The sequence below is a fragment of the Lissotriton vulgaris genome, chromosome 8, assembly GCF_964263255.1.
Source record: "Lissotriton vulgaris chromosome 8, aLisVul1.2, whole genome shotgun sequence".
Taxonomy (NCBI): domain Eukaryota; kingdom Metazoa; phylum Chordata; class Amphibia; order Caudata; family Salamandridae; genus Lissotriton; species Lissotriton vulgaris.
The window spans coordinates 423699551-423715299 of NC_141696.1; the positions used below are offsets into that span (position 1 = coordinate 423699551).

General features: G+C 47.0%; 1 protein-coding gene across 5 annotated transcripts in view; it reads right to left on the reverse strand.

Moving 5' to 3' along the window:
• The window catches only part of HERC2 (HECT and RLD domain containing E3 ubiquitin protein ligase 2), a 1676463-nt gene that overhangs the window by 706276 nt on the left and 954438 nt on the right, over positions 1 to 15749 (reverse strand). For all 5 annotated transcript variants that reach the window (XM_086934186.1, XM_086934185.1, XM_086934187.1 and 2 more), the window contains exons 62-63: positions 6236 to 6317; positions 5961 to 6132 (exon numbers count right to left, since the gene is read on the reverse strand). In XM_086934186.1, the coding sequence (XP_086790312.1) occupies positions 5961 to 6132; positions 6236 to 6317 (254 nt within the window). The remainder of the gene's footprint in view (positions 1 to 5960; positions 6133 to 6235; positions 6318 to 15749) is intronic.

Here is a 15749-nt window from a genome sequence, read left to right on the forward strand (position 1 = left end):
CTGTAAAGCATGGATGGCTGATGAGGTTCATTAAAGCAGCTTGACCAAATCAAGACAACAGCAGCTAGTGAAAGTGTGGATAGATTTCAAAGTGCAAACCCTGCCCATACCTCAAAATGATTTTCCTCAGCCAGGTTGTAGTGGCTAATTTTTCTCTAGTGTAAAGGGCCCTGGGTCTCCCCGGTAAGGGTTTACTAGCAATGGTTACAGTGATTTGGAGGCTTCAATCAAAAGTGATGGACTGTTTCGAAGTGACCAGGCCATGGCAAATATTATCTCAGAGGATAAAGAGCTGGTTAGATTTATGTAAGATTTTTGATTATCTAGATAAAAATATAGACCTCTTCAGAAAACAAGAGTGTATAATGAACATTCTGCTGGGGAGATGGGTTGCTAGAGAAAACAGGGAAACTGATAGTCCTGTTATACTACAAATGTTTTACCACTTCTAGCAGAATAGAAGGGTGAGTTCTCGGTAGTATCCCATGTGCATCAAACACACTATAAGGTTTAGCCTTAGATATTGCTTACCCTAAGAGCAGAAGTGACAGCTTCTACAATGGAAGACTTCTAAGAAAGATGAAGTCTTGTGAATAGGTTCAAAGGCGTACCCATTATTTTTTACAATACCACACTGAGCTACCAAGGTGGAGGGGCTGGTCTTACAAGAGGGAAAACATTTCTTTAGGCCTTCATCTAATGCAATTTTGAAGAAGGATGTTTGAATTGAAATGTACCTGTAAGCTGTAATAGCAGTAAGGTGGACTTTCAAATATAGGACACTATAATCTGATTATTAAACTTGGTTTCCATGGGAATCTCTCCTGTCAATAGATGGCAATTTTAACATGTCCTGATATCTCCACTGACTTTGCCGGTTTAACGCAATCAAAATCACTATCACTTAGCAAATTCAGAGTTGTAGTATGATTGAGGGTATCAAAGTAATCTAAAAAAAAAGGTGAAATGTGATTGCCCAGTTAATCTAATCTGCATGGCACAACGATCCTAGTTCTAGCATTGGAAAGTTATCTACTGGAAGGAAGTCCCATTCTGCGAAAATGTGATGAAGAATGATGTTGCCTATAATACATTTGTGATTTTCTACATAAAATCAGTTCAGGGAATCTGGTTGTTTAGGATTACTGGTAAGTGGAATGCCTATATTGATAATGTCAAGGCTCATGACCTGATATTTTGTGACAACAGCGATAGCTGTCTTGATCTAATGCCCCTTCATTTGCTCAGGTAGTGCATGGTTGTGTTTTCTGTTTGCATATCAATCTTGCTTGTTGTTAAAGATGGTAGAAAGTCATTAGGAACTATGTAGGGTGTGCAGACTTGCAGGTAATTGGTGTGGTAAGGACATTTGCTGGGCTCACAGACTGAAAGCCTTCAATAGAAAATGACATTTCTCCCTCCTCTGAAATACTTCTCTTAGCACTGCGTCTACAGTTGCCCCCGTGGAGGATAGAACTTGGACGGTGGATATTACAAACTTCTGGATGTTTATCTGTAGGCCCACACTGAGTAACAGAGTTTTTTTTTCCAAGTCCTAATATGCATTTTGCTAACTCTGAGCCTTTATCAGCCAATCACCCAGTTAAGTGTAGACAAATATTCCTTGACATCAAATGTGGGCTTCTGCTACTGGCCATGTATTTCAAACAGGTTTGAGGGGTGAATTTCAGATTAAACTGGAGCACTGAATATTGGCAGTGTGATGTTCCTAGTAAAAAGCTCAGGTACTGCGTGTGCTTTTTTGCTACTTGTGAGAAGTTGGCCTGATACAAGGTGATCACTAGAACTAGTGAGCATCATATATCAGTTCAAACAACCCTTATGGTGATTGGTTGTAGGTCAACCTTATAGACCAGCTATCCTAATGGTAGTATGGACAAAGCAGTCTTAGGCTAAAATCTTTTGGCATGTGAAGCCAGCTGTTTTACCACATATAACCCCTTGAATACCAAATGAAAGGACACCACACAGATTGTTATGAAAATAAACAATATATTTATTACTAACAAAACACCTCTGAACTCTTTATGAGATCAGAGGGCTAAGCACATGACAAGACTCTTAAGAAAAATACGCTAAGTTGCACAAATTACAATGGTGCCCTAGGGGCACGACAAACCATATAATAAGTAAATGGTGTAAGGAAATCGATAGAAGGAATGGAGCTGTCCAGAGGCTGTAGGATCGCTAAGACTACACTACCCTAACCTTAGGTAAGGGGCAGGAGGCCCACGGGACGTGTGTGCAGAGTGTGAACTCACACGGGAGATGCGTAACAAAGCCAATGGACAGTACAAATTACGAAAAGGTAAGTAATAGACAGTTCCGACTAGTTAGGACTAAAACTACTGGATACCTGGACACTATGAGAGTCAATCTATCCTTGAGCACCGAAATGCTCTTATTACCTCACCCACGGGCTGCGGGTGCATAGGTGTGAAAGTGTGTCGGGTTTCCGCGTTGAAGCCAATGGAGCCTTGAAGAAAAGATGCTGCAGGCGACCAGGAGGAAGACGTCCGGAGTGATCCAAGGGTGGATCAAGGAAGATGGAGACCTGAAAGCAGAGGGGACAATGTTCATAGTCACTAGCCAGTGACTGGAGTGGAACCAGGATGGAACCAGTGCTGTTGTCGCGATTAGGGGAAGAGTGGACGCTTGACTCTGCAGCCACGTGTACCAGGAGGTGTCTTTGACGACCAGGATGGAGGCACGAGCTGTCCCACGCAGGCTCTCGCTGTCGGCGGTGTTGGTTCCGGATTCGGCGTCAACAGGCCTTGGCAAAGGAAACCCACGCGGTGATTGGAAAAGGCGTCTGGTGCGGACCAGGAGGGTCCGGGGTGCTTCTCCTTTGCATGGAAGCAAGGGCCAGTCTGGAGCAACCAGACCAGCGGTGTAGATTTCGGGGATCGTCGTCTAGGAGGCCACTAGCCAGCCGGCATGTGACCAGACAACGCGTCGAGCAGCAATCAAGCAAAAGGGCCCCACGCAGATCTCGTGGATGCTGGAGGGCTGATCTTCTGTGCAGGGGCTGCTTGGGGCTGGGGCTTCTCAATCCCCAAAGCACTTTCTCGAGGATGCCTCTGAAGTCGTGCTGGAAGCGAAGTGCAGTTTCTTCAAGATGGCCGGTCCCACGTCTCGTCGCACCCACGGATCTCAGCTGTGCTGCAGATAAAGGTATAGGTCGGAGAGGTCTGGAAGTCCGGATCTCGTCGGGCTCTGAAGTCTCGTTCCGGCAGGAAGGACAAAGTGAACCGCTAAGACGCTTGATGGTGCCTGCTGCTGCAGCGTGGTCACTCCTTGGCCACAAGGGAGATTTCTTCTGTGGAGCAGAACGTCGAAGTCCAGAGTTTCTTCTTGTAGAGTTTCAAATCAGGATTAATCTAATTTGGAATGGGACCAGCTCCTACCTTTATTCTCCTAAAGGGGGCTGTACTATGACTAGGTCCCTCCTATGGGTGGGACCAGGAAGGGGGGTGGTTACGCCCCCTATCATGTGTCAGGTTTCGCGCCAGAGCTGGGGCTGGAGTGCCCCAGCAACTGGTTTGAACCGGGGTATGCACAGGGACACCTTGTGTGCCCCAGGCATGTCTCATTCCTTTCAGCCTGTCCTACCTAATACACAAAATCCTGTCTGGGTGGTGCTAGCACCTCCCAAGGCAGGAAACCCTTTGTCCAGGCCTCCCTCGCTGGAAGGACTCCCAGCAGCAGGAGGTCAGACTTGTGTCTGTGGTGGCAGCATCCATTTTGTGATGCTGAGGCTCGAGTTAACTTTAACCGGGGTTCACAGTTACATACATGTCGTGTCCCTCTAGAAGGGTGGAATGCTACCCCCGTCGCCAGAATTGGCGATGGGGTAGTATTCCAATTCGTATGACACCTTACTCGACATGTTTTGATAATGCTATGCCAAAGTTAGAAATAACCGTGAGGATTATAATGAACTTAAGAGTATATGGTATAGCGTTATCATGGAAACAGCTAAAGGACTTGGTTCCGAAAGCTGCAGACAGGCTCAGCTCATGCTAGAGCACCATCTCACATAATTCCAAGCACTCTGCCTCCAGGATTGTTAAGGCCTGCCATAGGAGTGACTTATAGGAGTATATGTGTCCATTTTAGGGTTAGATATAGGTATACTATATCTAAAGCAAAGGGTGATTACACCACCTTGCCCCAGCTGTGTTACCAGCCAGTTGTGTCGGTTTAGATGGCCAGCCAGGGGTGGCACAATACATGCTGCAGCCCCTGGTAGGCCTTGGGTGCACTTATGCCCTGGGTACCTATGGTACACTGTACAAGGACTTACAAGAGTGACCCAATACCAATTGGTAAATTCACCTAAAGTACATGGATGTTAATTTAGAGAGAGAACAGCTAGGCTGTGGGTCTGATTAGCAGGCCCACAGCCAGGGAAAGTCGTAAACAAGTGAAGCAAAAATCTGGGGTGACCATAGGATTGCAGACCCTACTCTCCTACACTACTGTTAGGTGTCTTGTAGATCTATAGAACACACACAATCCCCTTGCCTGACATGAGGGAAAATTAATGATGTCTCGCATAGAAAATGTTCCCCATGTTTACAAGTAATACTAGTTTGAACTCCATCTTTGGGCTTTTTATCTAAACCTGGAAATATCACCAATAGATTCCTATTCCTCTGTGTGAGGCAGGGACTGGGTCGACTGCATGCTCTTAAGTAGTATGGTGGATTGCTTTGGTGGATTAGGCTGCGGAGGTGCAATGAAAGGAAGAGACTATGTTGCTGCAGAGTAGCTTGATACCCTCTACTGACGCGAGGAGGTACTGCTTAGAAAACTTCCAGATCCAGTCCGGCGCTTGAGGAGGATTCTAAGATAAGAAATCTGCAGCTAGATGTCTCTAGCAGATGCTTGTGATCTTTTTCCACTCTTCCAGATGTAAAGATACCGCTCCTGACACTGGATTGGCAAATGGAGAGAGGAAAGTAGTAATTACTCACAGCTACTGTTGAGTGGATGCCCCTGGGTGTTTGCCAGTTGTGACTGAATAGTTATATTTTAAAGCCTCTTTGCTGGTCAGGTTATCTCTGACTTTTTGTAATGCTGCTGTTGATGGTTGGGCCAGAGAAGGAATTGAATGCTCAGAGGGCAGTAACTACAGTCTCTGCACTCGGTGAAGTTCTTGAGACCATCACAGATTTCCAGCTGTAGTGTCAGGAAGGCAGTGTCACCGACTATCTTTTGTTCTATAACAGCTGTTCTGCAAATCTATCTACTTGTCTTAAGTATCACACAGAGAAAGACATTCTGATGGGAAATAACCACTCCAAAAAAAGATAAACAATGCTTTGCTAGTCTTTACTAACGTAAAAGATGTAGAGTTGAAGCTAAAGAGAGAATTCAGAGAGAAACATCTCAGAAGAAAATCACCTATGAAGACACCCAATAGGTTCCAGGATCCCTCTGAGACAAACCAGGAAAAAAACTCTGAGGTTACTGCCAGTATGAGGATTCATGGGTAGCAGAAACCCAATGAGCCTGAAAGGGACAGGGTGCATTTCTAGCTCTTGTAAGCCTATAAGGCTCACCTTTTCCTCAATACATGTAAGCAGCAAATGAGGCTATGGGTGCTGCAATGTTGTTTCGAGAAAATGTTTCTGACACAACTATTAGTCTTAAAATCAAGAAAAGGAGCCTGGCATAGGCTTTTGGAGGGAATTCCACAACATATAGACAGGTTGGACCCTCTTTGTGGATATATGAACACACATTGGTTGGAAGTGTTCTGAAGCCCCTGAAGGCAGCGAGGCAAAGATTTTGACATTTATGACTTCAATGAAGATCCTATGTTACAGAAATTCCATTTCAACCAGGACATCAAAATAATTTGTAATAACATCTAGCTATTACAAAAAGATAATATTGGCAAAAAGTTGTTCATAACAGTTTATTCTACATACCATGTCCAAACAACTCCAGATTTGGTCAGGGCCAGAGAGAACTGAGCTCCACACTCAATTTGACAAACACCCTGTCCATTCAGTCTTTCAATGTTCTGTGGAATGTTGCAACCTTCACTTCCTCCTCGGCCAAGCTTGCCAAAATCACCGTCTCCCCAAGAAAACACCAGGCCTAAATATCAAAGAGAGAATTAAGAAGTTGCAATGCCTAACCTTTATTGTAAGAGAATGTATAAATAAGTAATTGATTCTAAAACAGTGCATTATGGAAGTACCTTCATCTGTCAGTGACAATGTTTGAGCATCTCTGCTTCCACAAGCCACCTGAATCACTCTGTGACCCAGGAGAACTTTCACCTACAGCAAAACAAGAAAGAATGAAAGACACAGGACGGGAGTAAATGAAATTATAGGCAAATGTAAACTTTTTTCAAACTGAAATTTCAACTGTTCCTTCAACCTAGTCAACAAAATACAAGTCTATGATGCATATTATTTTTACAGGTCAACAGCATCACCTTTTTGTACTACTCCATCTCATAGAAGCCTTTGTGGTGCTCTAATGCCTGCCACCTTAGAGGATACATGTGAAATTGACACCTAAACATGAAAGTGTCCTTTTGATTGTGGCGAGATTCATCAACCTCCGTTCCTCAATATATATGTCACTGATGTTTAAAATGAAAAGGCCATCTTGCCCGAAAGACACATACAATTTGTTTCTATCACACACTTGTGCTTCAAGGACATTTTTAAACCTATTTTTAGTGCACGGTTATGATTAAAAATACAGGAAGTTGTGTCAAAATAAACTATATGGGCAGCAATATGAGCACAGTAAACCATAATCCATTGGAACGCATTTCAAATGACTGAACAGGGAGTTTCTTCCATTAGGCAATGTTTTTTGTGGTGTATAATATGTCTTGACGCTGATTACTGATCAAACATTCTCTTGTCTCAGAAAGGTTTACAAATATTGGACATTACACAGTCAATAGACAGCAGCACAAATGTCACTAACAAAAGTGACTTTGCACTGCCATAAAAGTGCCAACCACATTGATGAAGCCAGTTCTCCTTAACTGAGAAATACGTGTGAAAAACTGAGTTAAAAATAAATAACACACATGCCTAAATAGCATTACCTTGAGAAAAGCATTACATAATTGTAAGAGTAAATATTTATTCTGATGTAATTCTTCTTCTAATGGAATTTAGCAGAAAGTAGACACAGACTGCACTCTCAATGTCGCTTTATTAAACAAAAAGCTTGGGATGAATACTTCTGCCAAAAAACTTGCAATGGAACAAGATTCCTCTTGCCTTACATTAACATCTAAGCAGAAGTGCTTTCTGAATGAGTAGAGTGAAAACCAGAAAGCTGCTTGACCAATTTCTGCCATCTGTACTATCAGTACTCCTCAATATAATGCAGAAGTGGCATAAAAGCCCTCAGAATTTTTTCACGGGGGAAAGCAGAACAGATTTTGATGCCGGAGTTTGCTGTTGCTGTTACGTCGCTTAGCGTTGCCGCTGACCGCAACTATCATATTGCAGCCCTCTATTTTCTATATAGGCTACTGTTTTCTTGCCTCTCTGGCCCACTTGTCAACATACTGTTTAGCAATGGGTCATCCCCTGTACCTCATAGCGTTATAGGTCTCACTGTGGGAATTTCTCATCGCACAAGCGTATCCCTTATCGAGTGGTTCTACCCCTTTTGTCTCTAGACTTTCGTGTGATACTCTGAAGATAAATTGCTAAAGGACATCACCATTGTACATTCTGGCGGATTATCGACTTCATCAGTGTGGGGAGTACTCAGAGTTCGCTACCTAGTTTTTGCCTTCACCGAGACAGCATCGAATTGGTGATGCTAATTTAAAGGATACCGGATGGGAAAAAGCATAACAGCAGAGATACTTATGACCTTTCAGGTGATGGATTTACTTGACTCCACCATAATCTAGTGACCTGAAGAAGTCCTGCACTAGGAAGAAACAAGTCGGCTGTACTGCGTTGAGTCATTGAAATTGGACTCTGTTTTTATCCACGAAAACTAATACTGGAATAAAAAGAAAAACGAAAGCATTTATCTTTCGGGATATGGACGTTATAATTTTCCTTATTTGTTGAATTATGTTGTGTGGTGCACCTGTGCTGTTTTAAAGATTTTGATGCAGAACATGAACTATGGAAAAGCTATGTTTTGCAGCTGCTTCTTCCTTCTTTAATGTGGTGAATCCAGTAAAGAACCGATCAAACACATTTATTTTCCAGTTATTCTGAAGGTTCAATGAGCTATTAGGGTGCAAGACACAAGTGTTCTCGATCTCTGGGGCGATGTGAAGTTTAAAATAATGCTGACAGCTGGATATTCTGGCTTATCTAAAACAGGGTTACGAGTAAATAACAAAACTAATGGCCACATTCCGAAGATTACTTTATTACCTGGGACCATCAACCCAGTTGAGAGGAAAAATTTAATTCATTAGTCAACATGTTTGAGAGATTGGGTAGAGAAGAATGGAAGAGAATAACTCACACTATATTATCAGTAGGAAGGACTGGAAAGGTGTATTTATCAGAAAACAAGTCACCTGAAGAACAAGTTACTTACCTTCGGTAACGCTTTTTCTGGTAGATACTATATCTGCCTGTGGATTCCTCACCTTGTGAATATCCCCCTTGCGTCAGCAACATTCGGAAATTCTTTTTTCGTAGCCTCGCGCCGACGTGGATAGGACGTCACAGAGACACGGCTCCGCTCGCGACTCCGCTGACGTCACCGACGCCTATAACAGGCCCACGCCGGCGTGATGACATCAGTTCCGCCTTTTTTCCGTGCCATCGAGGCACACGGACGGACCAATGACAGTAGATATATACAAAGCATACACAGTATACAATAGTCAAGGCAAAACACACAGTGTAAAGCAAATGCAGGAAGCAAATGAAACATTTCCTTGACATCAAAACAAATATACATTACAGTACAATAACTCTGGCATAGAAGAGTGGACAACGGGGAGGCGGGTGGGTCAGTGAGGAATCCACAGGCAGATATAGTATCTACCAGAAAAAGCGTTACCGAAGGTAAGTAACTTGTTCTTCTGATAGATACATCTGCCGTGTGGATTCCTCACCTTGTGAATAGAGTCCCACAGCAGTCCCCACTCCCGGAGGAGGGTGTCCACTCTTCTAAACCAGGAAATCCTGAAGGACAGAGCGCGCAAAGTGGCCGTCCCTCCTGACTTCCGTATCCAAGCAGTAATGCTTCGCGAAAGTATGGAGGGAAGACCAGGTTGCCGCCCTACAAATGTCCTCCACAGGAACACCTCTAGCCAAAGCAGAGGTAGATGACTTAGCTCTAGTGGAATGAGCTCTAATACCCTCCGGAGGCTCCTTACCGGCCAAAGAGTAGCAGATCTTTATGCACAGAACGATCCATCTTGATAAAGTCCTTTTATGGACCGCTCTTCCCTTCTTGCAGCCAGCAAAGCCAATGAAGAGTTGATCGTCCAAGCGACAGTCTCTAGTTCTGTCCAAATAAAAAGACACCGCCCTCTTAGGGTCCAGACGGTGCAACCTCTCCTCCTCCTTGGAAGGGTGTGGGGGAGGATAAAAGGTAGGGAGGGTAATGGATTGACCAAGGTGGAAAGGAGTCACCACCTTAGGAAGAAAAGCAGCCCTGGTCCTTAGAACCATCCGATCAGCATGTATGGTCAGGAACGGGGGCTTGGAACTAAGAGCTTGAAGCTCACTCACCCTCCTTGCCGAGGTAATCGCAACTAGGAAAACTGCCTTAAAGGTTAAAAGCCTCATGGGACATTTATGAAGAGGCTCAAAAGGAGAGCCCATCAGAAAAGTCAGAACAAGATTCAAGTCCCACTGAGGTACAATAAAAGGGGTAGGAGGAAACTTATTTACAAGACCCTTCAAAAATCTCAAGACAACAGGTGACTTAAAAAGAGAGGGCTGATCAGGCAAACAAATAAAAGCTGACAGTGCCGAAAGATAGCCCTTAACTGTGGCAACTGCCAGCCCCTGTTGAGCCAAAGAGAGAGCAAACCGGAGCACATCTGATAAATGGGCTCTCAACGGGTCAATATCATTCTCACCACACCAAACAACAAACCTAGACCATCTATAAGAATAGACAGTCTTAGTGGAGTCACGCCTAGCAGACAAAATGACATCCACTACATCAGGTGTGAGAGAATAGGAAATCAGGTTGCCCCGTTCAATCTCCAGGCATGAAGGTGCAATGTCTGGAGGTGGGGGTGTAGAACCTGCCCCTCCATCTGAGAGAGGAGGTCTGCCCTGAGAGGGAGACGGAGCGGCGGGTGAGAGGAGAGGTGGAGTAGATCTGTATACCACACCCTTCTTGGCCAATCCGGGGCGACCAATATAACTAGGGCCCGGTCTTGGCGAATTTTCCTCAGAACCCGAGGAATCAAGGGTATGGGAGGAAACGCGTAAAGGAGTTGACTTCCCCAACTCAACTGAAACGCATCCCCCAAGGCTCCTTGCATCGGATACTGGAGACTGCAGAATAACGGGCAGTGGGCATTCTCGCGAGTGGCAAACAGGTCCACCCGAGGGGTCCCCCACGTCCGAAAGACGTGACGAACCACCTCTGGATGAAGCCTCCACTCGTGGTCGGCAGAGAACTGCCGGCTGAGACTGTCCGCACGTACGTTCAGAACTCCGGCCAGATGATTTGCCATCAGGCAAATCTGGTGGTCCTGAACCCAGGACCAGAGACGCAGAGCCTCTCTGCAGAGACACTGCGACCCCACTCCTCCCTGCTTGTTGATGTACCACATCGCGGTCGTGTTGTCCGTCAGGACTTGGATCGACCGACCGCGAAGGGAAGGGAGGAAGGCCTTGAGCGCCAAACGTATCGCCCGCAACTCTAGAAGGTTGATGTGAAGCAACCTTTCCTCTGGAGACCAAAGACCCTTGACCTCCAGATCCCCCAGATGAGCACCCCACCCTAGAGTGGATGCATCCGAAATCACCGTGGCCACCGATGGAGGTAGATGGAAAGGCTTCCCCTGCGACAGGTTGCCTTCCACGCTCCACCAAGACAGATCCGCTGCAGTTTCTCTGGAGATCTTCACCGACTCCCCGAGATCTCCGTTGTGCTGATACCACTGCCTGCGGAGACACCACTGGAGTGCCCTCATGTGCCAGCGTGCATGGTTGACCAGGAGAATGCAAGAAGCCATCAGACCGAGCAGGCGAAGAACCTTCAGGACTGGAACGACCGCTCCAGGGTAAAACAAAGGAATCATTTCCTGTATGTCGCGAATCCTTTGAGGAGGAGGGAATGCGCGACAAACAGTAGTGTCCAGTACGGCACCTATGAACAGGTTGCGCTGGGAGGGCACCAGGTGAGACTTGGGTACATTTATCGAAAAACCCAACCTGAACAACAACTGAGTTGTCTCCTGCAGATGATGGAGCACCTTCTCCGACGACTCCGCTTTGATCAGCCAGTCGTCTAGATACGGAAACACAGGTATCCCCGATCTCCTGAGATGTGCTGCCACCACCGCCATCACCTTGGTGAAGACTCGAGGCGCAGTAGTAAGACCAAACGGAAGGACCGCAAACTGGCAGTGCTGCGACCCAACCGTGAAACGGAGATACTTCCTGTGTGACTTCAGGATTGGGATGTGGAAATACGCATCCTGCAAGTCGAGCGACACCATCCAGTCTCCTTCCATCAACGCCTGAAGAACCTGAACAAGGGTGAGCATCTTGAATTTCTCCTGCTTCAGATAGAGATTCAAGATCCTGAGGTCCAGGATAGGACGAAGCCTGCCATCCTTCTTGGGGATCAGGAAATACCGGGAGTAGCATCCCTGACCCCTTTCCTGCTCTGGGACCACCTCTATCGCACCCTTTCGTAACAGAGTTAGAACTTCCTCCTGCAGAAGAGACAGATGTTCCTGGGTGCAAAAACCTTGACAAGGAGGGTAAACAGGGGGGAATTCCCGAAAGGGAAGGGCACACCCATTTTCTACAAGATTGAGAACCCAAAGATCTGACGTAACCAATTCCCAATCCTGTAGAAAATGGGTAAGCCGACCCCCAACCGGACCCACATGATCCTGAATAGCGGATCTAGGGCTGCTTTTCTGCGGCAGGGGGGTTGGAAGAGGTGGAGGAAGAGGAGGGCTGACGTCCACGAGGACGCGCTCTTTGCTTTCCCCTGTACGATCTGTACATAGAATTTTGCTGCTGCTGCTGCTGCTGCTGCTGCTGTTGGCCTTGCCGGAAATTCCGAAAGGAGCGACCAAAGCCCCTGAACCTTCTGCCGGAAGAAGCGCCCCTGATCTGGAGGCCCAAGGACTTCGCTGTTGCCCTGCAATCCTTGAACCGCTCAAGAGCAGCATCCGCCTTTTTACCAAAGAGACCTGAGCCATCAAAAGGGAGATCAAGCAGAGTCGCCTGAACATCAGCCGAAAAGTCCGATGACTTCAACCAGGCAGATCTCCTTGACGCAACAGCAGTGCCCATAATTCGAGCCACAGAGTCAGCAGTGTCCAGACCACTTTGAATTACCTGGCGGGCAGCCGCCTGAGTGTCATTAATCACCTCCTCAAAATCCTTTCGGTTTGCGTCAGGAATTTTAGGGGCCAGGATACGTAAGGAGTCCATCAGAGCATGAACATACCTCCCCATTAGGCATGTGGCATTAGTTGACTTTAAGGCCATACTAGCCGATGAAAAGGTCTTTTTTGCCACCTGGTCCTGTTTCTTTGCCTCCTTCTCACAAGGAACCTGCGGAAAGGCACTAAGACTCTTCTTTGAACAGGCAGCCTGAATGACCAGGCTCTCCGGCGAAGGATGTGAAGAGAGAAAAGCCGGGTCCTCAGGGGCAGCCCTGTACCTCCTTGCAACACTCTTTGATACCGCAGGAGCAGACAAAGGTTTCTTCCAAACTTCCATAATAGGATCAGTCAAGGCATCATTGAATGGAAGTAAAGGCTCAACCACCGAATTTGGAGAATGCAAGACTTCTGTGAGGAGGTTAGACTTGAACTCCACTGTAGGCAGAGTCAATTGAAGGAGCTCAGCAGCTTTTCTCATAACCAGATGGTAAGGCTGGATATCCTTAGATGGAGCACCTGAGCCTGAGGGCAACTCCCACTCTGGAGAGAAATCAAGGGTCCCAGAATCCGCCAATTCCTCAAAACAGCTCTCCTCTAGCTCACCTTCTTCAACGTCAGACTGAGAGCCCATATAACTCTGCTCCTCCAGAAGGCGTTGTGCTTCTCTTCTGGATCTCTCCTTAACACGCCTCGCAGCCGGATCCACCAGCGGCGCCGACGAATTCGGGGCCGGCGCCGGTACCGAAACCGACGGCACAGAAGAATGCCCTCGAGGATGATCAGGAGCAGGCGACGCCGGAATCGGCGTCGACGACTTCGGCGGAGCCGGGAAATGCCAATGCGGCGTCGGAGCCGGCATGTAGGGCATAAACGGAGCCGGAGGATAGGAGTGAGGAACTCCCAGGCTGAATGCCAATGGACCCGTGGGACCCGAAGGCGCACCAGAGGGGTACCATGCCCTTGAGAAGACACCATACATTGCGTTAAGAAACGCAGAAGGGTCCTGGCCTGGAGCAGGAAAGGGCGGCTGAAAACCATCAGGCCGGTCCTGAAGAGGGATCGGATTCGGCTCTTCGACAGGCGCGGAATCCACATCGTCCCGGGCCTCTTCCTCTTCACGGGCCGGGGACGGCGCCGGAGACGGATTCGGAGCCGGAGAGGGAACCGGAGCCGGAGACGGAGATCGCCCACGCGACTCAGAAGGCGAGGCCTCACCTTCATGCTCGGAGACTTCGAGGGTAACCACCTTCGAACGTACCTTCTTCGGTGACCTCGACCTCGACCCCGAGCCCGACTCCTTACCGGACCGACGCAGGGACTCATGTCTCCTCTTCTTGTGCCTTTTCTTCGACTTCGAAACATGATCCGCCGACTTCGAAGATGACCTCTCTCGAGAAGCAGATCTCGACCTCGCCCTGGACTTCGACCTCGCCCTTCGAGAACGAGACCTCGACGACTTCTCCTTTCCAGCTTTCACCTTCGCAACCAGAAGTTTGGCTTCTCTCTCCCTCAGGGCCTTCGGATTCATCTTCCGACATGAAGAACAATCCTCCACATCATGGTCGGAACTTAAGCACCAGATGCAGTCTTCATGGGGGTCGGTAATGGACATCATTTTACCGCACTCCCTGCAGGGCTTGAAGCCGGTCTTCTTAGATGACATTATCGAAGAAACAGGATACAGAGAAGCAGAAATAACCACCAAAATGGCAACAATGTACCAGTAGGCTACAGAGATTCCCGATAACCGTTAGCGTCGACGACGCGGAAAAAAGGGAACTGATGTCATCACGCCGGCGTGGGCCTGTTATAGGCGTCGGTGACGTCAGCGGAGTCGCGAGCGGAGCCGTGTCTCTGTGACGTCCTATCCACGTCGGCGCGAGGCTACGAAAAAAGAATTTCCGAATGTTGCTGACGCAAGGGGGATATTCACAAGGTGAGGAATCCACACGGCAGATGTATCTATCAGAAGTGCAAGTTACCTACCTTCGGTACCAGTGTATCTGGTAGAGACGATTCTAGCCGCAGAATCCTTGACGTACAATTAACCCCAGGAGTGAGACTGGATCCGGAATTTTTTCCACAGCATCTCAGCATCCCGGTGGGTGGGGAAGGGGGGGGGGGGGGGGGGTACCATGTGACTCCGCCCTGACGTTTCCCGCATGCATGACGTCAGCAAAGTCACATGAGCCCCACCCCGGCACGCTGATGTCGGTTTTCTTCGGAGAACTTTTCCGTGCCACAACGCAGAGCCGTCCCCGAAAAAACTGTGAGAGCATGGGAACAGTGTGCGAAAAAACAGTGGAAACAGAAAAGAGAGGAAACGAAAGGTGAGGAACAGCACCAGACGGAAAGCGCCAAGCACTATGGTACTGAAAGCCACAGCAGGGAAAGAGCAGAGCAGCACTCTGAGAAGCAACCTTTCAGCTAAGGCGACATCCTCCCTTGAGGCAGAAAAACATAGGAAAAAAGGGCATAGCAGGCAATAGAAAGATTGCACAGCAACAAAATGCCCAGAAAGGAATTCAAGTGAAGACCGGTCAGTTTTTGAATCTGCTGAGAAAAGAACTAAAGATATATTATGTTCTCCTCCGATGGAAAAGCCTTGCCTACTTTAGATTTAGGGTAGCCCCTAGAAACTGAATAAGTTTTGACTATGTTGGTCGACCGACCCAATTGATGAACAGGTTTGTTCATGTTTCTATGGACTTTTGTGTGATGAGAAAAGTATTTCCTTTGAATAACCAGGCATCCAGGAACAAGAAGGAAATATTCCTGGTGCCAAAGTGATGCAGACGGGCAATTACTTGAATTATTAGTGTATCTGATTCCCTCAAATTTGAAATGTTTGAGGCTAAATTAGTATATGGAAGTAAGCATCCTGTAGGTCCATGGACCGTGAACTCTCATTCTTCTAGCAACAGCAATACTTCCTTTAGCATCATCATACTAAAAGACTGCTTTTTAAAATATCTGTAGAGTTGTCTAATACCCAAGGAGGACAGAACGCTCGCAACTTCTACTTTACTATAAAAAACAGAAATTACTTTTTGCAGCTGATTTTTGGGAACACATTCTGGGGCCCTTTTGTTGAAGCTCAGCAGTATAGCTGCCTGCAAGACGTCTCTCTCTCTCCCTTTTATTTCTTTCGCTCCAACAA